This window comes from Chenopodium quinoa, unplaced genomic scaffold, assembly GCF_001683475.1.
Source record: "Chenopodium quinoa cultivar QQ74 unplaced genomic scaffold, ASM168347v1, whole genome shotgun sequence".
Taxonomy (NCBI): domain Eukaryota; kingdom Viridiplantae; phylum Streptophyta; class Magnoliopsida; order Caryophyllales; family Amaranthaceae; genus Chenopodium; species Chenopodium quinoa.
The window spans coordinates 2,786,391-2,814,250 of record NW_018743391.1 but is presented as its reverse complement, the minus strand read 5'-3'; the positions used below and the strand labels follow the sequence as shown (position 1 = coordinate 2,814,250).

Here is a 27,860-nt window from a genome sequence, read left to right as displayed (position 1 = left end):
ATGTCTTTGATTTAGAAATGGAGTAGTGAGAGGAAGAGAGAGAGTGAGAGGTTGCTTTCTAGGAAACCCGGAAAATTGGAAGAAGAAAGGAAAAGAAAGTGTGTGATTTTGAGTTGGAGTAGTTGAGAGAGGAAGAGAGAGGGGAGGAAGATGACTGAGAAAAAAGGTGAAATAACATACGTTAATTTAAAAATAATATATATAAACTGAAATAATAAGAACTTATAATCAAAATAACGTGAATTTATAAATCTGGAGTACCGCGTGCATGGTACTCCAGGAGTAAGATAGAAATTGCGATTAACATGGGAAGCATTTGTTTTGTTTAGTCATTTTTTTTTTGTTTGTAGTAATAAAGAGCACCTTTAAAGTTTTTAAATTATGCAAACAATTACCTCTATTTATTTAAAGAAGATTTAAAGAAGCAAAATTTTGTGTGTGTGTGTGTTTTTTTAATTCTCAATGGTGATCTTGTATGTATGAGACATTGAAATGGTGACCTTTTTTTTTAATTATATAAAATGACCTCTATTCATTTCACCTTAAAAAAATGATGTTCAGTAAAAATAAGTTCAGTTTAGTAAAATTTAGTAACTATAAAGAAAAAATATATTAGAAAATCAGTCAAATAATTCTAGTTCAGCAATAAATCATTTCAGTTCAGTAAAAATTATTTAAGTTCAGCAAAAATAATTTCAGTTCAGTAAAAAAAAATTCAGTTTAGCAAAATTAAGGTGAAGTAAACAGGGCCTTAGTTAAGAATCTTCTCACTTATAAGTCACTATATAACCTTATTTTATTAAATGGTTAACTTCAACTTACTATAGTTTTTTTTTTTAAAAAAAAAACAAAACAAAACAAAACCATCAACCAGCCACCCACACCACCACCTCCAAACTTATTAGCCACCGTCACCCCCTCCCCCCTTCACCTCTGGTGCTAGCTCATGCATCCCCTCAATTGGCAAAGCGACATCCCTAACCCAAGACCCACGAATTCTTGGTCAGAGGACAGAGGAGGATTTGGGCAAAGGAGAAGGGTGGTCGTAGCGTTTAATGCGGGAACAAATTAAATGGGTGATTAAGGGTGAAAATCCGAATGTTGAGCAAATAGTTGTGTATACTTTGAAGATTAGTAAGGAGGGCCGTGAGGTGGAAAAGTTGAATAACATGGGGAATGGAGGGGCCGGGGTGGAAAGAGTGTCTCGATGGACTGGTCTCCTCCGACATCTGGTGTAGATAAGATTATTGTTGATGCTGATGTTTTGGGGGAGGTGGGGACGAGGTTGGGTGCAGTCTGCAAGAATAGTGAGGGGGTGGTGCTTTGAGGATTTACTGTGAAATGGTGTGAGATATGAGAGACTAAAGGTGTTGTTTGGTTGATGTGGGAATTTAATTCCCATAGGAATTTATACTTCATGGGAAGTTAATTCCTTAATAAAATTCCTAGGAATTTCTAAAGTGTGTTTGGTTGGTAATGAGGGAAATTGAAATTCCCATGAATTGTGGTTTACCAAGGGGGGGCTAGGTAATTTACTTCCCATGTTTTGAGGGAAGTTGAAATTCCCATGAATTCCCACTTCCCCCATTTTTACTTTTTTAGGTCAACCAAACAACTACCCACTTTATCAATTCCCATGAATTTTTAATTCCCCCATTTTATAATGTCAACCAAACAAGGCCTAAGATTGTAGAGGTGGAAGCGGTATTTTGGGCCATGAACATAGCGTGACACAAGGGTATGTTCTAATTTTACTAGTGTTTCATGGTCTTTTGTAAAGCGAGGGGTAATAATATAGCACACGAATTGGCTCACTTTCAAGCTTGGGAGTTTGGCCAACGGGTGTGAAGTGATATAATCTCGCCTCGCATCTTGGAAATTTCTTCGGTTGATCTAGTAATTTAATAGCCCTTGATATATTTTTTTTTCAAAAAAAAAATGTATTAAAATTGTCACTTTCAAATTTATTCACTAATAATTAACTGTTTTACACAGATCACTAACCAACTCATACAATTCTACACTTGATAGTATATATGCATTCAAAATAAAATGTAGGTGACTATGAGCTGATGTTAAAACCGCAGAGGTAACACTACCTATGCAATTGCGTTGTTCACTGGACACAATTAATTTGCCATAAAGGCCATGACAAAAGAGTTACCCTATCCACTTTTTTTTTTTTTTTTTTTTTTTTTTTTTTTTTTTTTTTTTTGAGGAAAACTCATCTAACAACAATTAACACATGATAACTTGTAATTGACTTGTGTTACCATACTTTCTTTTCGTTTGTTGCAAACTCAGTTTACTTAATGTAATTTCGGCCATTTTCGAATTTTTTTTTTTAGAAAAAAACTAAAAAAACTTACAAATTATTGATACAAACTTTGGTGTGTGAAGATAGATTTGAGAAATGAAAGTACAAAGATAAACTAATACGAAGGCCCCGTTCACTTCACCTTATTATTTCTGAATTGAAATTATCTATATTGAATTGAAATTATTTTTGCTCTACTTAAAATATTTTTACTGACCTAAAATTATTTTTGCTGAATTTAAATTATTTTTACTGAACAGAAATTGATTTTACTTAAATGAAAATATTTTTGCTAAACTTTATTTTTACCGAATCTCTGTTATATTTCTTCTTTAATGTTACTAATTTTTACTAAGCTGAATTTATTGTTACCGAAATGTAATTATTTTTGCTTAACAGAATTTTTTTTTATGAGCTGAAATTATTTTTATTGAATATTTTTATTTTTAAGGTGAATTAAACGGGGTCGAAACACTTTTAAAAACAGGGTTACTTTAAACCTTTATAAGGCCCGCGGTGCTCCATAATTGAACTATCATATAAAGACCCAATCCATTTATTTATCAGACGGATCTAACCCTAATAACACTGGCGGGTCATGTCTTTTAATAGGGTTCGAAGTGAAAATTTTTCACTACACCCCGGTGTAGCTTCTGCTACCTACACCCCCCCCTCTCCAAGTGACGTCATTTTGCACATATAATATTTCAAAACTGAACATATTTTATTAATAGTTGTAAATGAACATACAATTATTTATAATTGAACATTTAATTAAGGAACATTATTATAGATGAAAAATGTATAAAATTTATAATTTTGTACTTGTTATTGAAATTTTTTGAAGGTAGCACTCACTCCTTATTGTAATTGTAAGAATCATTTCCATGAAAACTACAACATAGCACACACTCTTATTGAAATTCCTTATTAAATTTGTTAAAATAACTAATTCATGATATAATTGGGTGCTTTAATTAGTAGTATAAAAATGAACTTTTAAGTATATGCACATATTCATTTTAAAATTAATGCATTTACTTGTTGATCATGAATAAGAACGAAAATGAACATTTATCAATAGGTAAATTAACATTTATATATATTGAAAATGGACATTTATCAATATGTAAATTAACATTTATCATCTATTAACATATAAATGAACATTTAACAAAATGAAAATGAACATTTATAAAAATAAAAAAAAGAAATAATAATAATAATAAAAATATCTGCGAACTATAATCTTTGTTTCTCTTCTCTGAAACGGTTTCCTTCGCTCTGCAACAAAACTGAAGAATGTACGGATATAATTTATTAGTTCTTCAATAAAAATTGCTAAGATTATAGTATAATACTTACATTGATTTACATTACTATGTATGTAAATGAACATTATGAATTTCATATATGATCAAAAGATTTCATAGTATGCATAAGTCAGTTTCTCAACTCACATGAATGAATATTTATGCATTTCATAAAAATGAACATTTTTTATTTTGGCATATAAAGTCAAATATAAACTCAAATAGATTCAAATATACAATTGAACATTTATAATTCAGTATATGTTCATATATTACCTCGGAATTGTAGAAATGTTAACATCTATACCATAAGTTTTAATATCTTTTAAAAATTCTTGATCTACAATAGGAGATTTTTACAATGACTATGTAGTAATATATAAATAAATATTTGTATTAATAATTTATTAACATGTGAATGATTGTATACTAATATATAAATGAACATTTATCAAAATGAAAATGAACATTTATAATTTTTTTATAAAAAAAAAAACCACTACGAACTAATTTAATTAATGCTTACTTTTCTCCAGATTTTTTTTGATGTTCTTCTCCGAAGCTATTTCCTTCATACTGCAATAAAAAAAAATGAAATACTTCATACTCAAAATTCAAAATGTACTTGTTCAAATTACTAGTTTTAAAACTAAAAATAGTAAATGTTCCTATAACATAATTGCAACAATAAATTATAAAAATTAGGGTTTATACTCTTTTTCGAATTAAATATGAGCAAAATCACTTACTCCTCTGAATTTCGACCTTGATGTTGAAGTATGTAGTAGTTGAACAACTTTTTTGGATAATTTGTCGCAAAGTTTGTTGAAAATTTTGGATTAGAAAATGATGCAAATGGGTGTAGAGAGAGAAAATGCAGAAAATGGGTGAGGAGAGAGAAAGTAAAAAAAGATAAATGGTGGTTTGATTTTTACTGTACATCGTTTAGAGGGGGGGTGGTAGGGTGTGGTACCTACACTAGGGTCTAGTGTATACCAATTAGGTTCGAAGGCGTCCAACCCATTGAATCGCTCCCTCAACGTTCTCCATTGTAGCGCACTCAACGTTCTCCATTGAAGCGTTCTCCGTTGAATCTAGTTCTTGTATCCTCCATTGAAGCAGCTTCTGAGATAAGTTGTTTGTATTTGTTATCATCATATCAATTTCACAGTAATTTAATTGTCAGTGCATTAAGTAAGTTTAGGGTTCGAAAATCTGAAATATTTGTCCTAAATTCTAAGATTATGAAACCATCATAACCAAAAGCAAAGAAATTTATGAGCCTAATTTGATTATTGAATCAAATATCCCTAAAATTATGAGATAATTGAATAGAATATCCTAAAATTTTGAGATAATTGAATTGAATATCCTAAAATTCTGAGATAATTGAATTAAATTTGGTTGCTATTGTATTGCACAACCCTTTAATGTTAGTATAATGTTTGGGAGTAAGGAGCCTTTTGTAGGGGCAATTGGGTGGTTTTTGTATTGTATTGTATTGTATAATGCTATTGTATTGTATAATTAGTATAATTATATTGTATTGTATAATGCTATTGTATAATTAGTATAATGCTATTGTATTGCACAACCCTAAAATTCGTTTTTGTTTGCAGGAACTCATGGATTTGGAGAATCTGATAGAGAAATACAACAATGTTTCTAGGGAAGAAGTGGAGAAGATACTAGAAACTTCGCAATACCCAACTTTCAGCAAAGACATTTTTGAATGTTCGGTAAAACAGCTCCATATGAGAAGGGAACGCGAGAAGGTTTATGGTAGAGAATCTATTATAACAGGACCCTTGGTTCAGGTACTTTCTGTCCAAGTTCTACCTGATATAATAGATCAAAACACACCACTCACTATTTATGGTAGAATATATGCTGAATTTTTTGATACAACTTCTGGAGAAAAGATTGTCCATGATCTCTACAACCGTAAGTGTGACAATGCTCAACTTCTTGGACCAAGTGGCACCTTAACACTCATCAGCCCAGATTGTTTGTCTTCACCATTGGACATTTGCATGTCAATTCCCAATACTAGGGTTGTAGTAGATGTTTGTGCAGGAGGTAAGAAACTATTTGCTGAGCACATTTGTTGTGACGAGGATATCACTGACTTTGGACAAGTAAAACTAGTATATGTTCATGATGAGCTTGGTGCCCGTGCCCTTTCGATGCGTTATATTTCCATGCCGTTTGCTGTTTATGGTCGTGTGAGAATTCTGTTTACTCCTAAACAGAGCAATAAATTAGATGAAGAAAATCATCCTTATCTTAATGTCAAAGGTAAAATTGTTGCTCGGTTTGGCAATTTTTTTGGGAGCCACGCTTTAGAAGAGTATACTCTTTTTGAAAAGCAATCTAATGAATTCGAACGAGTGGATATTGGTCCGAGAAAAAGATTGAGAGGCATGAGACTTTCTAGAGGTTGGGTTGGTGTGCCACCGTATTCGCCCTTTATTCTTGATTTGGACTTGTCAGAATTCGGAACAGAACGTAGGATTCTTAAAGAAACGGTAGAATTGCGAGTCGAAAATGGACTGGTGTCTGAGGATATGTTTATTGTAGATGACATGCTTATCACTGTTCGTGTGGGATGGCACTCACCTAGGCCACAAGGAAGATGCACTGGTATCGAGCTTGGGGACAAGGTACTTTTATCCCTTTTTCGTATTTTTGCCCTGTTATTTCCCTCTTGACAAGCAGAGTCTTATCTTGTCTTTCAATTCATCATTTGTCTACTTTCTTCTGTCATTTGAGTTTAACATGAATCCCCCCCTCCTCTTTTAGTCCTTCAGTGATGAAATATCTCCACAAGAAACTACCAAAAGAGAGAGTGATGAACAAATGATTGAGGTATATTGTCTATACCACACTAATTTAATGCTTGTCATTTATTCTTTGTTATTTACTTTTATGCATGGATCTGATATTGATTTCTCCGTGTATTTAGGCTTTTGTTCATGAAGAGTCATCAAACATCAGGCTCCCTTGGTATGCAGTTCTTCCTTGTTTTTGGTTATGGAAATTTGTTGGATGTGTTTGACTCTCTTCTAAGTTGGATCCTTGTTATGTAGAGTGTGAAATGATAATGGTTTTAAATAACATCACTTATGTGTTTGCTTGTTTCTTTAGGTTTTTGCGCGCACACAAGAACATGCCTTTTGCATCTCCTGTCGTAGAGATATTTACTGTTTTCATAGGCCGAGAAAATTTTGAAGCTATGCAAATTTATGGCCTTATTGAACTATCATCTCCTGTTTGTACTTTCCAAGTCTTCAAAAGAGAAGCAAAGCATGCTTTTACACTATCGGAACATAGGACTACTTTACCCGTGTTAGATGGTTCGTGTGTGTATGATGATTGTGAGTCTTTAGAAATGAAAATTGATCTTAAGGATGTTGAAAATCGTTTCCACATTAGAGGCTGTGTGGAATGGGATTGGAAATCCCGTGACTATAGCTCTCTATGCCTTGGCAATCAATTATCATCAGTTGTTCTTGGTAATAAGTGTTTTGTAGCTCTACATTACAGTGTCTTTTCAGAAGCTGTACAAGCAAATATTGGTGTCTCATATATATCGAAGAATGGGCATGTCGATCTTCATCCAAAGGTGTATGGAAGTCTTATCGCTGAATACAACAATTATGACTATACATCCCGCTACAAAAAAGATTACTATCGGGTTGTGCTTTTTCAGAGGAATCAAGAAGATTCGACACAAATAGGGAATAGTGGGATGATAGCCTTATCTAGGTCAGTGGTTGTTGTTCCACTAAAATCCTCTCTGGTGATTGAAGCAAATTTATGGAATGGAAATTCTGACAAAGTCTTGTCGTCCTCTACTGAATTCCAAATCGGGGCATCAAGTGATTCCATGACAATAGAGGGAGATGATTATTCTATCAATATTAATGTGAAATGGGGTGAAGTTAGTAGTAATTAAATGTCTGTTTCTGGTTTAGCTTATTTTGTATTTATTTATCTATGACGCTGCCGTTGGGCTTTTGTAAGATACTTTCACCTTCGGCTGGAGCCACTTAATATTATAGCTCAGTTTCTGTGTTAAAATAAGTATGCCTGTTTTAATTAATGTGTGGAATTTTTCTCTTAGTTTAAATCAATTTTGTTTTCAGAAACTTACTATTTTGTTTGAATGGTACTTTACCCCAGAGATGTGTGTTGGAGTTTATATATGCAACTGTTGCATTAGACATTCTTTAGAATTCTAGCCTGACAGCCTGTTACTAGCCATATGCTCAAATTTGATTCTTCTCATGTAACTGGTGAAGGTGCAAATTGCTTGTTGGAAATCTTGTAATCTCTGCCTTCCTACCATCAAGGACTGATATTTATATTACCTAATATTTTCTCTTGATTTATTACATATATACTCTTGAGCATCCAGTTATTGTAAATAGTAATATAGTGTATTCTCTCTCCAGGTATATCAAGAACTTGATGGGACTTGCTGGCCTTTCGGTCAGGTGGATACAATTGTTAACATATTTAGTCAATGGTAAGTTGTTGAATCTTTTTCTAATTTTATGGTCTGTGACTAGCACCTTGACTCAATCTTTGGATGGGAACATCCCTCTACCCCCTCTTTCCACCGAAAGAATTTTTTTGAGGTTGTTAATGTGGGGGTTAATGAAGAATGATGTTTTCTTCCTTTTAGACAGGGAATGTGCAATTTTCCGCTGTTTTCTCTGTGTTTCCTCCTTGTTCCTAACCTATTTTCAAAGTTGAGATGTCCCCTCAAACTTTTTTATATAAACCTCAAAGGTAATGCTTTGTCATATGATCCTAACCCTTTGTTTGAATTAAATGTAAATTGTAGCCCATGGTCAACATTATTTCTATGCTCTATGGTCTGTTGTGACTCAATGTGGAGCATGTAAATTGCTGCCTAATTGTCCATGGCCAATATTTCATGGCCAGAATATATTACAAATCCTTGTAGAAGCTACTACAACGCGCATTCAGCCATCTGTAGCATACTGCCTGTGCTGCTGTTGGAACTGGTTCTCACATTGATGCAATTCTGTATTCTAGAAAGTATGATGGAGTTGTTGGTGTCTTAGGTGCAATAGAAGACATTAATGTGCTGAAGAAGTAAGTTTCGCTTGTCAGATATTGACTTCAGGTGTAAGTGTGTAACTATTCAAACCAGTTTAGGTAAATACACAGAATCGTAGGATTATAAAGCATGAGTTTCACATAGCTTGGAAATGTATTCTAAGTATGCCCTACTCATGCTAAATAAAGGTCAATGTTATATTACATCAAATTTGCTAGGCATTTTGTTATTCTTTAACAATGCTGACAATCAGTTGGCAAACGACAATTAGCTACTTCATTAAGTTTTACTCCTGTGTCAAAAAAAAAAAAAGGTTTTATTCCTGTTTCTTTCTGTGAATATATATCTGGATTCTTCTTTTCTTTTTCCTATACTTTCATCATTTCAAGTTATCATATATTAGCACTATTTAGCAGCCAGTATCTATTCAGGACATTCTAAGCATTGATTTACGAGGCTGGATTTAAGCCAAAAAGGTCATTGGAAGTAATAATGTTCACATCAGAAGAGCCTACTAGGTTTGGTATCAGCTGCGTAGGAAGGCATGGCTAAATTTTCCATCACTACTTTTTCATAATGGCCTTTTTTTTTTTGGTTTCATTGTGGGAGGAAGATACTTGTGAGGTTCTAACCTTGAGTACTGTTTTAAAAATGCAGCCGTTTGATAGCTGGAAGTGAAACCCTTGGAAAAAGCTCTTAAGAATACATTTGATAGTCAAATTGTATCTTTTCTAGATGCTGCAAAATCTGCTGGATATGCCAGAGATAAAGATGACCTGTCTAGTGTGCATATGAATTATGGAGCTTACTCTGGATTTGTGGAGTTGCACATAGAAAAAAGGGCCTATTTTGGAAGCTGAAGGCGCACCTTTTCTTGTATAACTTTGATGCCCTCACAGAACTGGAAATGTGTTGCTCCTGCTTTTCTAAATTTTTTTAAAATTCTTATTTTATGGGTTTTCCAATTGGTGTCGTTACTGCCATTGCTGCTCCTACTAGCATCAAAGTGGACTCTGAAGGGGATGGAGGTCATGCAGCTGCTGCCCTGATGCCAAACAGGTGAAAATGCTTAATGATTTTGGTATGCATGCTGTAGATTTACCCAGTCAGTGAATAGCTGTCTATCCAATGTTAACATCCTAGATGTACACTGATTGTCAGCAGTATATAATATATGTTTTAGCCTTTTCCTGATTGAAGTTCATTGTATGTTGTTACATTAATTAATTTCTTCATTCAAAGTTGTAAAATTATTCCCTCATGTCATTTCCTTCTGGGTTGTCCATGCTTATAAAATAAATTGTTTAGTTACTGTCAGTATCATTTTTCTTCTGCAGAAATGATGCAGGATTAGCTGCTGCGGAGTTACCATTGGCTTTTGAAAAGCATGTTTTAGAATCTGGGACCATTGACACTGTTGGTAAGACATGAATGATTTCAGTAATATTTCCCGTAATCTTTTAAAAAGAAGCAGAGCAAATTATCTTCTCTTTAGTCATTTTAATGATCGTTTCCTATTGTTTCTGCTAGGTATTCTTGACCTGCATCCTAGAGCTGTCAACAGCATCCCAAGCAAAGCATATGTGAGATAGGTATGTTCAGATTTTTATTGTTCAGCATGAAGATCTAAATTCTGCACTGTCCTTAATCTTTATCCTTTTTGCCCTGTTCTTGTGGTTGGACTATTGGAGAGGTTTAACCATAAGCTTCTCATTAGACAAAATAAAATCGCAAAAAAAAAAATATTTATCTGCTATCTTACAGACACACACGACATTAATGAAACGAGAAGAAACATCATGGTTGATAAGATCCATCAGTCTGCTATTGATATAGCTAATAAACGCAAGGTCAAACTATCAGGGTTTGAAATTGTGAATCGAGATCCTCCAGCTCTTGCTGATAAAAAATAATCGAAGCGATGGAAGCTTCAGTTCATCACGTGAGCTAAATCAGGACTACAAACTGATGGTTAGCAGAGCCTACCATGATTACCTATTTATTGCTAGGTGAGTTAGCCATTTGGCTTCTGATCTCCGAACTAAATTGGTCTCAGAAAAATCTACATATGTTGTATGTTTGTCCTTTTCATAAATCATTTACGAGCCAACACTTTGCTCTTTTATCGAGTGTACGAGGAAACCCTTTGATATTTTTATTGATTGTATGAGCCCACTCTTTGTTCCAGGGTATCTCCAATGGGAATGGTTTTTCATTCCATCCTATAATACAAGTTGTACACGCCAAAAAGGGGGAGGAGAAAAGACTGTGCTGGGTTGCATGGGACAAGTTGTACACGCCAAAAAAAGGAGGGGGCCTCGGTTTCAGAAATATGAAGAAGTTCAATATGGCGTTGTTAGCTAAACAAGCTTGGCGGATTTCGACAAATGAGAACTCTTTGGTGGCGAAAGTGTTAAAAGGAAAATATTTCCCTCACTCGAACCTTTTTTATGCTAAAGTTGGCCCGAACGCGAGTTATACATGGAGGTTGATTTTAGGAGCTCGGGATTTGCTTAGGAAGGGTGTTCGAAAAACAGTGGGAAATGGCTCTACCATCCAAATTTGGAAAGATCCGTGGATCCAAACCTCCCAGACTTTAAAGTGATACCGAGGCAGAATGTGGGAGAAGGGGCACCAATATTTGTTTGAGACCTCTGGCTGAACAACTCATGGAATACTCAAGTTCTGAAGGAGTATTTTTCCACAGTTGAGGTAACTGAAATCTGCAGTTTACCTAACCCTCTCTATAATAGGCTGGATGCTTGGATGTGGCACTTTACTAATGATGGGCGCTACTCTGTAAGAAGTGCTTATAATCTGATTACCATGGAGCAAAAAAATAACAAGGCCACCACCTCTAACCAAGCTGCAATTTTGATTGGAATGTTGTATGGTACGCTGATGTGCCACCAAAGATCAAACTCTTCGCGTGGAGGGCTATCAAAGAGGCTGTGGCAGCTCGGCATTCCCTGATCATAGTATGCGAGACTTGGTGGAGTTATGCGAGACGAGGTTGGGGATGTAGTTGCCTCTACTTGTCTTCAATTGGGAGGGAAGTTCGAGCCTGACATTGCTGAAGCTCTTGCCATGAGACAATGCTTGCTCATTGCTATTGAATTTGGTTTCACAAAGCTTTGTGTTGAAACAGATTGCCTCAAATTGTTCAGCCATGTTTCGAAGTTCCTCATAGTATTATGAACTTTGTCTTGGCTGATTTAAGCCCTTCGAGTAGTTAATAAAAGCTCTCTGCTTGTTTGCTTGTCAAAAAAAAAAAAAAAAATAAAATAAATAAATAAAAAAAATACAACTTAGCTTCCTTGTTTCTTCGCTTTCTTTTTCTTTGTCCACAATATTGACTAAAGAATCCACGACAACCGCGCTACAGCCATTTCATGACTCGTCGTCATCTACAAGTACCTTGAGATGGTCATCCACTAGGATTCCACCAAGAAGCAAATAGTAGGGGAAGAAATAGAAGGTGAAATGCTTAGTTAAAGTTGGAAATTTAAGTTATTTTATGCTATATTTACAATTTAATTTCATATTTTTTGTTATAGGTTATGTATTGTATTTTTCTGGGTAATGGTCGATGGATCTAAAATTTGACCTAATTATTCAATGTTGTTTATGTAATTTGCATGTAAAGATTAATTTTGAGACTATTGTTAGGCAAATTTTTGCTTGGATCTTATTAAGTTGTTAATTTATAAATTTATTTAAAAAATCACAAATCTATAGAAATTAACCAAAATTATTTCGGTTTGCAAGTTTAAATATATATATTGAGATTAGCGAGATTAGCGACACATGGCAGGATTACAATCCTTGCCATTGAGTTTTAATATATATATTGATATAATGGATGTAATTATATGGAGATAATTAAGTTTGTTCTTTTGGGTCGTCGTTATAATATCATAGTTAGAGGTACTAATTAATGATCTTTGAACTAGTCTAATAGGCCAAAGCCCAAATTGAATGGATACTACGACAATGTCACACAAAGGGGCTAGATTGAACGTAAGAGGAAAAAGCCCATAATGCGCCTCTCCCTCGTAAATTTTTACCTAAAATCGCGCCAACACAAATGAACATTTACTAGAAAAAAAAATGAACATTTATATATGAACATTGCAATATATAAATTTGAACATTTATAATATAAAAATAAAATAAAGAGACTATGAAAAAAAAAATACTGTAGATCTAATATTATATTATTGAATATTTTAGTTGTAAATAAAAATGAACATATAATGTTGTTGTTTCATCAACATTTTTTCTATTAAGTGAAATACTTTGATTTGTTCAATTCTCTTGAATGGATATCTTGCAGTTCACTGAAGTATATGATTTAATACCAATTAAATAAATCAACAATATGTTTTTCTTAATAATGAACAAAATGTTAATGTCTAATATATTAATGCTAATGTTAATTGAACGTCCTATACTATAAATATGAATAATTTATACAACTGAACAAACACAAAAATTTGTATTAATTTAAAAAGAAAATGAACAGTTATTTTATAAGTCTGGACATCATACTGCATGAAATGACTATTTATTTATAAGAATGAAAATCTGCATAAAAATGGACATTTAATTATTCAGAAATTAAATACAAAATTATTGCTATTAAAAAAAATACAGAATTATTGTAAAATATGTCAAGTTAATAAATGTTCATTTATGTTATAGTAACTGTTCATTTCTCAACGATGGACAGTTGTTTGGGCTCGAGTCCAGCTATTAAAAATTGTCTTTCCCTCCAGGTGGTTGGCCATTGGAGGAGTTTTAGTGGGTTTGGGTTTTCCTACCTAGTCTAGATCTAATATGATTATAAATAGACTAGGTGTCTAGGGTTTGATATAACAGCTGATGTGAATCATTTGATCAACAAACCCTAATTAGCAAACACGAAGCAAACCCCTCACTCATTCCCTCTCTCACGTCCGCCTCTCTCGTTGCGCTGGTGGTGGTTTGTGGCGGTGTCGGTCGTCCACAAAGGTGGTGATCGTGGTGTTTCCTCAATCATTCGACCAATATATAACATTAGTGGACGTTTAATCGAATCTCATGAACTAAGTAGAGGAGTAGCGTTAGGGGCTATATTCTCTCCCTAATTGATAGTCAATCGCAATGTGGAAATGATGCTTTAAAGGTAGAATTATGCATGTGATTTTTATGCGTTATACATGTGATCCTGTTTTAGGTGCGTATTATTATGATTAGTGGAATTCCGCTTAGAGTACCTAAACCCCTACATTGAGTCACCCTGAGTTAATCATGTGGGCCACGTCTTGATCAATGTTACTATTCTTTTGGATGATCGACCCAAGATATATACTCAATCATTGTCAAATCCTTTTAGTCTAAAATCACAACCTCATGGCCTTGCCAGATTGCCCCCCTTTGTGTACTAAAGCGGCATACCAAATACTAGTCTTACTTCGATTTATCTAGGAAGACTATATTTCCCTTGCGACTCAGTGTGGTATTACTCGAATATCATCTCTTCGATATTCATTGTCTGTTCTTTGCAATCTGAATCTTGACAAAGTGTTAGCTGAGTGGACAAAGAAATTTAACAAACATCAATGCCCAAAGGAATTCACTAAACATGATTTGAAGTATATGGCTTCGGAAATCAACAAGCTCAAGGTAATGTTGTCCAACAAAATAATCTAATCTTTCAATTTCATTACCAGAAAACAAGTTTTGAATATATGCTGGCTTTAACGTTTAATGATAAGTGCAGTGATGTGATGTTGGAGAAGATGCTGAACCCAAGTATAAGCAGGAGTGCAGGACCTCGATCTGTGCAGCAGTTGCACCTCGTTTTCTAGATTAAGTTGATGGATGGTTAGGTTATTTGCTCGTCATTGTGTAATTTTGACTTAATGGTAGCTGTCTTAAAAACTTACCTAAATACATTTGTCTAGCTTTTGACTGGAGATTGTGTAATGTGAAACTTTGTGCTGGCAACATCAAGTCCTGATTATCTACTATTCTAGTCTTCATCTTATATTGCTCAATGATGGGAAAGTTTCTATTGGGGAGTTTTGTGAAGATTAATTGTTTCAAGTATAGAATTTAGTAACTCCGAATAATTCTAGCTAGTGATACTAATTTGGGGTTTGTGGTGTTGGTTTTTTCTCATAAAATAGTCCACATAATATTAGCAGAAATGGTACAAGATATTGGAAGTGAATTCGTGACATTTTACCAACAGTGCCTACTCTCTTCTTTTGATTTTGTGAGTGTTTTGTTTGGGTAATTAAAAGTCCATCTATCTTTGAAGTAATGAATAATACTTCGCAATAGGAAGTCTTGAATAGATGAATTTGTTGAAAACAAAAATAATATAATATTTGGTTTGAAATAGTTATCATCAATGTAAACTTCAGGAATATTGTATAGATTGATTTAAATATGTTAAACAAGAATAATCATAAATATTTTGATAAGTTAAAATTGTTTTTTTTCACTTAAATAAAATAAGTATTTTTTTTTTTTTTTTTGGTGAAAAATAAAATAAGAATACTCGTACATATTTAATTGATACAACCGTATATAGAAAGAGTTAGGACCTAATCTGTTCAACTTAATTTCAATTCAGTTCCTAATTTCCTTCTCTCATAAATAATTCATTTCAGCTCAATTCAGTTCCTAATTTCCTTCTCTCATAAATAATTCATTTCAGCTCTATTCACTTCAACCCCAATTAGTTCAGTTCAGTTGTTTTCAGTAAATCGAAATAGGCCCCGACTTTTCCAAAAGATTTAAAGCTTTTGCTACTTTGCTAGAAATGTCAAATGAGGGGCTAATAGCCTAATAGAGTACTTCGTATTACAAAATCCCTTGAAGATAAACAAGTTTCCAACTAAGTTCAGAATTTATTATCTTTAAAGAGATGAAATTAGGATACATTGAAATGTGTACGAAACAACAAGGATTCTTTCAAAGTACCCCATCTAATTCATTCATTGAAAACCCAAGTTGGTCCAAGGAGAAATCTCCCTTAAAAGAAGGTGCAAACAGGCTAGAAGATTGCATTTTACAGCATATCTCATGGACCACTGTAAAGAGTTGATCACATTCTTAGTCTTGGACCACTTGCACTTTGAAAATTCTTCAAGTTGAATTATTGGCTGGTGGTCAGATTTCCGGAACATTACATATTGACACAGAAATATGAATATCAACTAGTTTAGTTAACAGAATCTTAGAAAAAAAACACAAAATCTAGAATGGAATCCCGATCAGTGTTCTTTATGAGCACAATGACATAGCAAAATTAAACACAAGATTGCTTGTAATTTGGAGAATATTCATTTATAAAATTAATATATATCCAATCAATTCAATATATGCACTCTTTCTGCAATCTAAAATGAAATTCTAACAATCTACCAAATTACTAGCAGAACCAGTACAGGAGAGGCTTGCATTTGGAGAAACAAGCTTTCTAATTTTCTCCTTGAAACTATTTTCAGTGTACAATGGGCATACAAATTCCACAAAATAAAGCCCATAGAAGCCGTAAACCTGACCTAAACTACCCGTTTCAACACCATAGATGACCGCAAACTTCATGTATACCTTGATTTTCAAAGGGGTGATTACTATACAGAAAAAAGAAGGGAAAATTTCTGCACATTAAAGACGGCTAGGGGAGCAATTATATCAGTATTTCTGCATCTTAGCTGACTTGGGAGCTTTGTTCCAACCAAATCTGAAGAAAAAAAAATGGTTATCTTCTGCCTTTAGTTTCTGTGGTTCGAACAGGTGGGAGTGTTTGTGAACCACCCCCAAGTGCAGCAGCAGCTGACTCGACATGTGTTAGAAGATATTCATATATCTTCTTTCTCAACCTATCAATTGTTTCACCTGATACACGAGCCACGTCTTCTTCCTCTTCTTCCTGCTCCTCGTCCTTGGCTGAGCCTCCACCTATCTCATCCAACCAATCATTGACACTCTTCAGCTGAGTAAGCATGCCAGCAATTTGACCATTGTCTGACAATGAAGAAGAGTCCACATCAGCATCCAAAAAACGCTCCACAAACCCCAAGAACCAATTCTGTGACTCAGACTGAAGTTTCTCAGCCAAATCCACGTACTCATCAAGCCCGTTTCCTCGGTCCCACTCTGGAGGAGGCGGTGGGGCACGAGCCTTTTGGCTAATTAACAGCTGGTCACTAGCTCGACGTGGAGTCCCAGGAGAAGATGTCTTAGAGCTAACTGATAAGCGAGGTTTAGATACAGGCTTCGGAGACGCATTCTTGCTTGCATTTTCAAGAACTATAAAGGCTTGATTTCCAGAATTTTGTTTGGGATTCTGAGGTTGGGAGGATATTGGAAGCGATGTTAATGTTGGTCGATCACTATATACAGAGAATGGTGATAGATCTGTGGCTAGGGCAGCATTAACCCAAGAAGCCGCCTGCTTTCTCCTTTCTGACATTACTTTTTGTGTTTCTTCAGACAAGGTTTCTTGACTATCTGGGGATGAGCCAATTAGAGTATTTTTAGACAGGGAATTGACTGTGAGAAGGGCACTCTTTAAAGTTGAGTGTAGAGTCAAGAATTGCTCCACTGCTGGCTGTGGGTCATCTTCTTTGGCAGATGAGCTTAAATCGGAGTACTTGCTACAATCGGGAAGAAACAAGGAATTAGTTAAGCAAAATTACCAGAGTACAAATGTAGACCACAAAGCGAACAATTATATCCATTTATAGTGTAATACAATATCTAAGTTTGAACATCATGTTGTGTACTAGGTGAAAAATTAAAGACAACCACAATCAAAGGGAAAACTACTGTCTTCTTTTAGCGGCTTGGGATGTGTGAGCAACTCAACCCCAGAACCAGCACGTTACTCTCTATTGAGACACCCATCAGCCTGAGCTAATGTACTCAATCTACATCTAATTCTCACATGACTGACACCCTGTCACAAAGGCAGTGCTATTGACAATGTAAACTAAATCTAATATGTGCTACTTATACAAATAGCACATAAGAATCAATATTATCTATTGCAATGCACGTTTTGACACTTGGGACTCAATGCATACAAAAGGGTCTTGACAACTGTACTCGAGTCCGAGTAATGTAGCTTTACTATTGATCATCAGGTCAATTGGCCTCCTAATATGTCTACAGTATTTCCATATTACATATATTCTGGTTGGTAAGAAGACTAAAAACAGCCCTACCAGGCCATAACCTTGTACAGGTCAACCTAGCTTGGGTTAACGGGCTAGGTTTTTAGGAGTTGGGGGTAAGGGTAAAGGATCCCAACCTCAAGATTGGAAGGTGCAATACTTACCACTAGGTCAAGCTTAACTTGATACTAATTAGTCTCTGTCAACAAACACAGCTTATCACCAAAAGAAAAACACTACAATCAACAGAATGACAGATATCCCTCGCATGTAAGGATAATCCAGATATAACAGAAATACAGGATAATAAGGTACCACCATAATAATTTATAGATAAAAATACCTTAAGCAACGAAGTATACTCTCTGCGGCTGAAGCTTCTTGCATTGCCTCTATCGCAGCCATTTGTGCTGAATCTCTAAGCTTCAGAACTTCCTGAAGGAAACATATCAAAAAAAACTTTAAAACATTATAATGGCTCTGATCTAAATTGAAGGTTCATATATAGATATGCTGAAACTTATATAATAATCCAACTTTAAGTATAAGCTGCATCAATAACATTATATTGAGCGGTCATTTGGTTGCATGCAGGGCGTTTCATATAAAACCATTAGGTTGACAGCAAGAAAAGCTTTTTGTCGAAAGTTAGTCCTGCTTGGGTGACTAGGTAAGCAACTTTGGCCATGTTGTGTTTAGTAGAATTTCACAAGTTATAATGTTGTATAACTTGTGTTCTTATCATTTAAGCTATCAAACTCAAAAAATGTTTCTCCCAACTTCCTAATGTATCAATGAGAGCCAAACAATCACTAAAACCGTATCATATTCTGTAATGTAATGAAAAATAATGCTATGAGATGAATCTGATCATTTGCAAACCAGACAACTGCAAAGGAAATACCTTTCCGAGCTTCGTGACAGAGGAAGGAAGAGATGACCACAGGACACTAGCATCTATCAATTTCCTACTACCGGCAGAGACCTTCACCAAATTGTTTGGAAACCCATTGCTAGCATTATTATCCACTGATTTCCTCCCAATAGAATTTCTCGGTTTGCTTGATCTATCAAGATCTTCAATTGCTCCATTAGAAACCAAAGTTCTCACAGGTGTTTGATCTTTAGCTTCCACCTTTGATAGTTTCGAGGATTTTTGGACTTTAATCTCTGCTTTGGCTGATGACCGCTCATCTGATGGATTTTTCTTAGGCACCTGAACAAATATGAGCAAATTATTGCCCACTAACATTAATCAGACTTTAAATGCCATAAATGCAGTCTACAAACAACATATTGGTTGTATATTTAAGCACATGGTAGAACTCTGAACAAAATTCATGTTTAACCATTGAGAATAACATAGAACATATATCAAAGCTGTATAAATGCAGTTTTTACAACTAATCAGAGTAGATTGTTAAGAATGTATAACCCATCACTCATCCTTGGCCCAAAAGGCAGGGAACAAATTGGACAAGAATAGTCTAGTGTCTCGACATTTTCAAACAACTTCAATGCTGATGAAAATAAATACTGCAGAAACCAAAGAAGATAAACAAAAGCACTTACAGAAGTACAACGAGCTGCAGGGCTCGCATCAGGCTTCCCAGTTTTTATTTTCAAGTTATCTCTACTCTTTGTCTCCATGCTTCCTTCCCAACTCCTCCTCAATGCTTTCGGTCCCATATCAATTACATGAGCCAGTTTCTTCGGTGTAGACACAGAAGGCTGCCTCTTAGTCACAGGACTCGCTGCACGAGCAGAACTGGACTTCTCCGCCAGTCCTAATTTGGCAGATACCTTCTCCATTAAACCCAGCTTAGGAGTCCCTCTATCACTCTTGATCTTTGCCTGGTGCTTGACACCACTCGAAAACTTCTCAAATGAAGTAGGAAGCGAATAACAACTAGTAGGTGATGACGGTATAGACTGAGAACCCGAAGTCTTTAACCTTCCCAAAGCCTCTTTCCTATCCACAGAACTCACAGAGGTTTTCGATGATATAGAGTTTGATCGAACAATTGACGATTTCTTATCTACCTTCTCATCTTTTCCAAAACTATTCAATTTAGAAGGAGGAGCCTTCTCTTTACTGCCAAACAATGACTTTGCAGCAGATTTCGATTTGTCACTAGTTTTTGACCCTGGAGAAGAATTATTTAAGAACCCTAAAGAATGAGTAGCTACAATATCTTCCGGGGTACCGACACAAGGATGCCTCCCGGGAACCAGCCTCACGCCTCGAAGAATAGGGACCGGGGAGGCAGCCTCAAGCCTATCAACATGAATGTATTGACCCAATTGAATCTTATCACTAAGAATTAGATCATCATGTTCATCAGGAAGTGCAACATAAGTAGCATGAGACGAATCCGAAACCTTCAAATAAAACCCTTGGTTTTGAAACAAATCACCACCTGCTAATGCAGGAACAATGCTCACAACTTGCAATAGAGAGGACCTATGTTCACCAGCAACTTTAACATCTGTGTTCATATGCTGTAAAAGCTTTAACAAAATCCCAGGTACTAAAGTAGCCATTGCTGTAACCTTCAATGTGCATCACTCCAACAAAACCCCACAAACTATCTAAAAAATCAATTGAACAAAAAAACACAATTAACACCAGAAATTAGTTGATATTCATTAATAAACATAACTAAACAAAAGAAACATACATCTACTACAACAACAATGCCAAAGTCTACATTAACCAAGATTCTATCTCTAATGGGTCAATTAACAATAATAATTTTCCTATTCCATTAATTTCTCTATTGATATGATCCAAAAATTACTTAACATGTGAACTGGCAGTGGTTAAAGCAGCTTTCTGACATCTTAGATAGACATAACATAACACAATTGCCAATAAAATTCAATGGAAAAAAAATCAAGAAAAGTTGAAAAAAAAAGCTCAATAACCCAGATTGAAAAGTGGATCTTGAGGTCCAAATTCACAGGAAATTGACAATTCAACAAAAACCCATTTACAAAAACACCACAAAAATAACATAACAAAGATCAATCACAAAAACTCAACTAAAAAAAGCTTCTATTTATCCAACCATAAAAATGCAATAATCCCAGAAATTAAAAAATTACTCACCAAATTACAAAGCCCAAGAACCCAGATGAAAACTGTGAAGGTTGGCAAGAAGCTTAAGAGTCACTCAAGTCATGTGATTTTCTCAACACCCAGAATTTTATTGTATATTTAACTTAAATAGCAAACTTCTTACAGTAGCTAATAAATAAGATGGTGACAGAAACTTCTGATTCCTGGGATTTTTTTTCAACAGAGAAAAAGGAAGATTGAAGGAAGAAGAAGAAGAAGAAAGTGGGGTTTGAATGCAAAAAATTTAGAGAGAGAAAGATAAGAGATTTAGAGAGAGAAATAGAGAAAAGGGGGTTGAGAACTACAAACTCAGAAGAAGACATAAAAATTGTAAGATCACAAAAAAAAATTAAGTTTTTTGGCCCACAAAATTACAGAAATGAGGGTCCTTTTTTTTGCACCTGCAAGCCAATGAGGCAGAAGAAGCTTACTGAGTAATGAAGCAGGAAAACTTTATGAACACTTCTGAAATATTTTGCAGCATTAATTTTTATTTTTACACCAGAGGAATCTGAATTTAATTTGGTATTATTATGAAATGTACATCTGTAACAGTTAACCAGAATTTTTATTTGTATTTTTGTTGCAGATTTAAGCAGTGGAGTATAATTAAGCCTATGGGTTACATGGGAGGCTGGAATTGTTTTGGATATTCTCTTTATCTACTACCTCCGTTTATTTTTATGTGCAACTTTTGCCATTTTAGTCCGTTCACTATTATGTGCAACTTTCCTTTTTCATTCTGTTTTTGGTAAATAAAAACCCTTGAATTTACTATATTACCCCCACTTAAAAAATTTAATCATCTTACTTTTACCCCTCATTATCCAAAACCCTAACTTAATTTAACACACCTAAATTAACCTAACCTAATTACTCCCTCCAATTTACCCCCCAACCGACACAACTCTACATCTTCCCAACCACCTTTTCTAAACTGATCTAGAGAATTCTATAGAACCCTAGATCAGTTTCTTTGTTTTCCTGTTCTTCGTGTTCTAGGGTTCCTGTTCTTCGTCTTCTTCGTTTCGTTCGCCCTTTTCCTGAAGAATTCAGAGTCCCACAATTATGTCTTCCCCCTTTCCCTCCCCTTTCGAGAGGCATCCAGACTTCACAATTCCGTTACATGACCTAGATCCACTTGTTGACGCCTATATTGGCACAGATTCACAGAGTGAGGCTCGGTTCATCAAGTCCCTCATTAACGACATCAACAGGGGCAATGATTTTCCTCGCCGCCTTTACAACTCTGAGGAAGGCCCTAGTTGCTGTTCTTCGACGACTTTCAAAGCTTTGGGGGAAGTCCTGAAAAATATCGACGAGGGGGAGAAGACGAACAAAGAGGAGGGTGAAGGCGAGTCCCATGCCAAAAAAAAAATTGATTTTCAGGTTAAAGATGTAGATCTGGAGTCCGATTTTGAGGTCAGTGTTGCGCCCTCCCCCACCCCCAAGCGCGGATCTAAGGTTTCCAGGCCTCCTCCGAAGCTTTGGCGAAAGAGGAAGGCTGCGGTGGTGGCGATGAGGCGTTTGCGCGGGTTGCCTGATTTGCCGGAGTCCGACCTCGTGGTGCTGTCCTCTGATGAGGAGGCTGAGCACTGACCTTTGCGTAACGATTCCTATTCCTAATTTTTTTAAATTTTTTAAAATTTAAAAGAGTCCTAATTTTTGTGCCGGTGGATCTATGGCTGAAACTAGGGTTTCACTGTTTATTGCGGGATTGTTTGACTGGTTGTGGTTTCATGATGGGGTGTTGGTTGTGTTGATCTACTCTGGCTGCTAAGGGTTTGCTGTTATGGGTAACTTTGACTCGTTGTTGTTTATTGTTGGGTTGTTGATTATGTTAAATGTTAGGGTTTATTTGTATGTTTGTGTTGATGTAGGCTGGATACTAGGGTTTGCTGTGTAATGTTGGGTTGTTGGTTATGTTACATCTGGGAGATTTATTGCTGGTTGCATGTGTGTGTTGATACATCTGGTTGCATGTTGTCTTTATTGCTGGCTGTGTGGACTTGATTGATGAATGATGAGGCTGGTGTCTTGTGCATGTTCATTGTTGCCTAGTCAGTCCCTTAAAAGGAGTCCCATGATGTTGCCTTCTGTTTCTTGTTTATTAAAGAGTCCCCTACTTTGATATGCTATTTAGCTTACCCATATCCACATGATGAAGGGACTCCAATGAATTTCAATATGCACAGGTGATTTGCTCCATCAACATGAAAGTTGTTGTTGTTGTTGAGGTACCCTTGTGCATATGTGTAGTATTCAACATTATAACCCTCTGATGGATTTAGTGCCCACATAAATTGTTTATCTTTGTCATTCATAATCAACTAAAAATGTGGGTACAAAATACTAGTACATAAAACTTTACAAAAGACCATATGTATGATAATCTAATGACTATACTTCAGACTGCCTGACTTGTTTGGGTAATTGTAATCAACAAAATACACCTAACCACTGGATTGCTCAAAATGTTTTTGGGAAAAAAAAAACCAATAAAACTTACTATGATAAGTGGTTATGTGTGGCAGTCCATGTGTTGTCTGGTTGTTGTAAAGACTCCCCTAATCTGCATCCACCTCCAAATCTTCTGTGTCTTCTTGAGTGCCTTGATTTGCTGGCCTAAACATGGTGTTTAGGTACTCCACAGCCTCCAATACATCCTCTTTCTGAACCTCTACCAAATCTGGAAGACTACCTAGGTTTTCCAGCTTTTTTTTGTTCATATGTGGTATTTTGTACTTGTTACCACCTTCTGCCTTGAGTATCTTAATCATACACTTTTGCAATGTAACCCAGATGTACTTGTTTACATGAGGGTTGAAAGTGTCATAAGACTGTTTGACCTTTTGAATTAGCTCCTCTAAGTCCCTAGGAAAAGACTGATATTGCAATGATTGTATAGACCTAAATAGCCCTAAGTCAAGGACATTCAAATCAGGAGACTGTGCTGGCTGGAAAACAAATTGAATGTTAAAGCCATTAGCTGTTGTTGCTGCCACAAACTCATCATCTGTAGGAACTTGGTGTGGCCTTGCATTGTCCCATTGGATGACCACATCCTTGGGCAGACCTTCAGGCCACTTTGATATGATTGCTGGAATAACCTTTGTTAGCAGCATCTCTCTGATTACTTCTCTGTTTATGTTCTGGAGTGCCTTGGTTTCCATGGTCCCTCTTGGTCTTTTCTTGCTTGCTTTCTGTGCTACTTGCTGGACAGTGAATGGAAAGATGCCATACTTTCCATCATGTAAAAGTTCCCCATTTATGCCATATAATGGCTTCCCTATGATTGCCATGAACATTGCCTTTAGTTTGAATCTTCTTGACTGAACTGCCATATAGGGATCCTCCTCACATGGCAGTAGGTAGAACCTCCTTTTGTCAGGGTTCAAGTAGAACCACTTTTCATCACAGTGTATGACATTCCTCATGTCAACAAATGTGGGGTCCTCATTCCCTGTAATTGGATTTATATGTGACAAAATCCATCTTAGTCTGGCAACCTTGTGGTCTGATGTGAGCAATGGTTTGTTGCAGCATGTGTGTGTTCTTAGCCTGCCTCTTTTCTTCAAATTGTGAACTGTAGTTAGACTGATCTTCAATGCTCCTGCATAGCTTCTTTCTGTCTGCCTTAAATGTAATGGGACTGACTGGAGAGTTTCATCAGAAATCTCCATTGGCTTTCTCCCTGTTTTGCCAAATTTTTTGGTCCTGACATCAATCAAGTCCCCTGTTGCCAGCTGTTTTTTTATGTCTGAAAAGATTCTTGTGATTGTTGATTTGTGGACATTAAATTCAGATGCTAATTGCTTCATGTGACCCCTTGGTAAAGTCCCATTGCTCATTTTCAGCAAAATTGCATCAACAATCTTTCTTCTTTGCTGCAAAGTTAATTGTTTTCTGCATACAAGACCAGTCCCTTCATGACCTTGCTGTTGCATTTGTGTGTTGAGAACATTAGTTTCTGTCTGTGGCTGCTGTTGCTGTTCTTCTTGGTTGCCATCCTGCATTTCATCTTCTGAGTTGTACTCCCATATTCCTGCATCCTGCATTTCTTCTTCTTCCTCGAACCACAGCTCTGCTAGCTCTTCTTCATTGAGAATGTGTTCAATATCAAAAAAAACAGAGTCATCAATTTCTGCCATTCCTCTTTTCCAGCACAGGGAGGATGAAGTCAGGGCCCTGCTGAGTTGTGTGGGTTGAAGATGAAGACTACACCCACCTGTGCATGAAGGACAACAGAGCACCCCTGTTTTTTGTAAAGTTTTAAGGAGTAGTTAGTGTGTAATTATTCTAACCTAGGATTTGATAAGCTTTTGTGGATGAAACTGTGTTTTTGGTGGAATGTTTCACCCACCTTTAAACAATGTTGATTGTAATTAATGCCTGACAATGGAGGATGATTTATTCCCTCCTTAAATGCTTGAATGAATGGTGACATTAAATGGGGGCATGGCTGTATTTATAGCCTCCTAAATTTTTTGGGAAAATTTGACTTTGGTATGAAATTTTTAAAAAAGGAGGGGGAAAGTAAAATTTCACCCCAAATTTTCGGTGGGTTTTGGGTGGGAAATTATGCTTTGGTTTTTTCTGCCAAACTTTCCCACCACAAACAAAAAGTGTGGTCCACACTTTCTCTCTCCTTGCTTTTTAATTAAACCCACTAACTTCTCCTAATATTTACTCTTCAATCTTTTGCCTCGTGAACCGTATTATCACTCAAAGTTGCACATAAAAATAAACGGAGGTAGTATTAATTTAAGACCTTATATTAAATTACATTGTTGTTATTCAGTTTAGGTACTTCCAATCATATCACTTGGATGGTGTTAACTCCTCTTTTGCATCTTAACGTGGACAAGGACTATATGAGGGTTTTTGGTTCACAAAAGTCGGGTACAAGGTATGGATTTAAAATGGGTAAAAGATTATTCCCTCCGTTCTGTTTACTAGTTTAGTGAGATTAACATTTTAATTTATTACCTCTCACGGCTTTATACATTGATTTCTGTATCACGGTATAATTTTACTTTTATTATTTAAAAAATAAATGAAAAATAATTTATTGTGAGAGGAGATATATATTTTCCGATTTATCTCATAAATCAACTTGAATATTCCCCTTTATTTTTGCCCTATTGTCATTTTTTTTTGGTAAATTTTAAAAAGGTTAATTTTTAAATTACCACCCAAAAATGTACCCATTTTCGAACTAACCACCCGTTTAATTTTTTATTTTAAATTACCACCTCTTAAATTAAATAAATGCTCATATTACCACCCATTTACAAAATCCGGTGGATTTTCTGTCTGTAGGCCCCACCTAACACTAAGTTTGACCCTTTTGCCTGATTTTTTCCCCGATTTTTCACTTTAAAAATGCTCTCCAAACTTTAATTCACATTTCCTTCACCAAATTCTAACAAATTTCAAAGAGGAAAATGTGAATTGAAGTTAAGATAGCGTTTTTAAAGAGAAAAATCGAGGGAAAAAATCAGTCAAAAGGGTCAAATAAACGTTAGATCGGGTCCACAGACGGAAAATCCACCGGATTTTTGAAATGGGTGGTATGTAATCTGAGCATTTATTTAATTTAAGGGGTGGTAATTTAAAATAAAAAATTAAACGGGTGGTTAGTTCGAAAATGGTTACATTTTTTGGTGATAATTTAAAAAATTTCCTTTTAAAAATTTTGACCATAAATTACCGTTGGTTTATAAAAGATAATATAGTCATGAGTTTGCTTAGATTCGTATTATTGTATATTTTATTAATATTACATTTTTATAATTTTTACGTGTACGAAATTAAAGATATTAACGTTTTAAGACTTGTTTTGAAGACCGTGTACAATAAAATGGGGCATAAAATAGGGACAAAGGGAGTAGAAAGATTATAAACTAGCAAATTTATACATATTTAACAATTACTTTATTCATTTTTTGTCTTTTATTTGATGCGTTTCTTTTATCACGTTTGTCAAGTCATAAATTTAATTATTAATCAATAAAATAAAGAAGGGAGTTCGATCAAGTAGGCAAAGCTAGATGTTGAAAAAATTATTTTTTTTTTTAAAAAAAAGTCTATAATTTTATTCATACATCAAAAAGTGTTTCTAATACAGAATATATATCACGTGACACCCTTCACGTACATATTGAGACAGTGGTAACAAAATTTTACATAATTAGGTTTTATCATAAATATACTAAATCGCAATATCTAATCAAAGTAAAATTTGTTATGGCTCAAACTTGTGGCTTTATATTGAGTTTCCCATCATCCCTACCAAACAATTTGATAAATGAAAATGATAGACTTTGTACGTGGCAATATAGATTAAGGGTTTGTTTTGTTCACCTTATTTAACTTATTTCAAGTTTAATAAGATCACTAAAGTTCAATTTAAAAAAAAAATAATAATAAGTTTGATAAGGGTTACCCAAATTAAATTACAACTAAAATAAGTTTTTATGAGTTTAGATAACTTCAGTTAAGTTTAAATAAGTTTAAATTGGTAAAAATTAGGTAAATAGAATACACCCTAAAGAATAAATCTACACTAAGAAATAGTTATCTCATTAATCAAATAAATTTACACTAAGAATAATGTATACTTGCTGATATTGTTAAAGGACTATCTCAATCAAAAGATTAGTTGAACGTCATGATTCCGTTGGACTTGAAATATGGATATGACTTGGTTCTTTTCATACCGGTTTGAAATAAATCACACTAAAAAGGAGGAGTATATGAAATTTAAACCCATGAATTTTGTATCACAATAGCTCTGATACCTTGTTAAAAAATTATATCAACCAAAAACTTAACCTGA

The 27,860-nt window shown here is 35.1% G+C and overlaps 3 protein-coding genes and 1 long non-coding RNA gene across 4 annotated transcripts; 2 read left to right on the top strand and 2 right to left on the bottom strand.

The window, feature by feature from the left end:
* Positions 1-4,444: 4,444 nt before the first annotated feature.
* On the top strand, positions 4,445-7,713 carry LOC110738773. The gene is made up of 4 exons (XM_021919204.1): positions 4,445-6,293; positions 6,433-6,498; positions 6,596-6,636; positions 6,778-7,713. The coding sequence occupies exons 1-4, from the start codon at positions 5,256-5,258 to the stop codon at positions 7,586-7,588; spliced, it is 1,956 nt and encodes a 651-aa protein (XP_021774896.1). The 5' UTR covers positions 4,445-5,255; the 3' UTR covers positions 7,589-7,713.
* Positions 7,714-9,331: 1,618 nt separating this feature from the next.
* Positions 9,332-12,392, top strand: LOC110738774. Its single transcript, XR_002514661.1, has 5 exons — positions 9,332-9,781; positions 10,060-10,142; positions 10,253-10,314; positions 10,487-10,731; positions 10,911-12,392. It is a non-coding gene; the product is annotated as an uncharacterized LOC110738774 (long non-coding RNA).
* A 3,786-nt stretch (positions 12,393-16,178) lies between these two features.
* LOC110738772 lies at positions 16,179-21,267 on the bottom strand. The gene is made up of 5 exons (XM_021919203.1): positions 21,011-21,267; positions 19,471-20,490; positions 18,803-19,114; positions 18,242-18,333; positions 16,179-17,379 (listed from the first exon to the last, which is right to left on the bottom strand). Exons 2-5 carry the CDS (start codon positions 20,440-20,442, stop codon positions 16,482-16,484), a joined length of 2,274 nt encoding a protein of 757 aa, XP_021774895.1. The 5' UTR covers positions 20,443-20,490; positions 21,011-21,267; the 3' UTR covers positions 16,179-16,481.
* A 2,319-nt stretch (positions 21,268-23,586) lies between these two features.
* On the bottom strand, positions 23,587-25,170 carry LOC110738600. The gene has a single exon (XM_021918992.1). The coding sequence runs from the start codon at positions 25,168-25,170 to the stop codon at positions 23,587-23,589; it is 1,584 nt and encodes a 527-aa protein (XP_021774684.1).
* Between the last annotated feature and the right edge of the window lie 2,690 nt (positions 25,171-27,860).

Coding starts and splice junctions, on each gene's coding strand:
- LOC110738773 (XM_021919204.1), top strand. CDS start 5,256: ATGGATTTGGAGAATCTGATAGAGAAATACAACAATGTTTCTAGGGAA. Junction 6,499..6,595: donor GTGATGAACAAATGATTGAG/GTATATTGTCTA, acceptor CCGTGTATTTAG/GCTTTTGTTCATGAAGAGTC. Junction 6,637..6,777: donor TCAAACATCAGGCTCCCTTG/GTATGCAGTTCT, acceptor TTGTTTCTTTAG/GTTTTTGCGCGCACACAAGA.
- LOC110738772 (XM_021919203.1), bottom strand. CDS start 20,442: ATGGCTACTTTAGTACCTGGGATTTTGTTAAAGCTTTTACAGCATATG. Junction 19,115..19,470: donor CTGCAGCTCGTTGTACTTCT/GTAAGTGCTTTT, acceptor ATATTTGTTCAG/GTGCCTAAGAAAAATCCATC. Junction 17,380..18,241: donor AGTATACTTCGTTGCTTAAG/GTATTTTTATCT, acceptor TCCCGATTGTAG/CAAGTACTCCGATTTAAGCT.
- LOC110738600 (XM_021918992.1), bottom strand. CDS start 25,170: ATGGCAGAAATTGATGACTCTGTTTTTTTTGATATTGAACACATTCTC.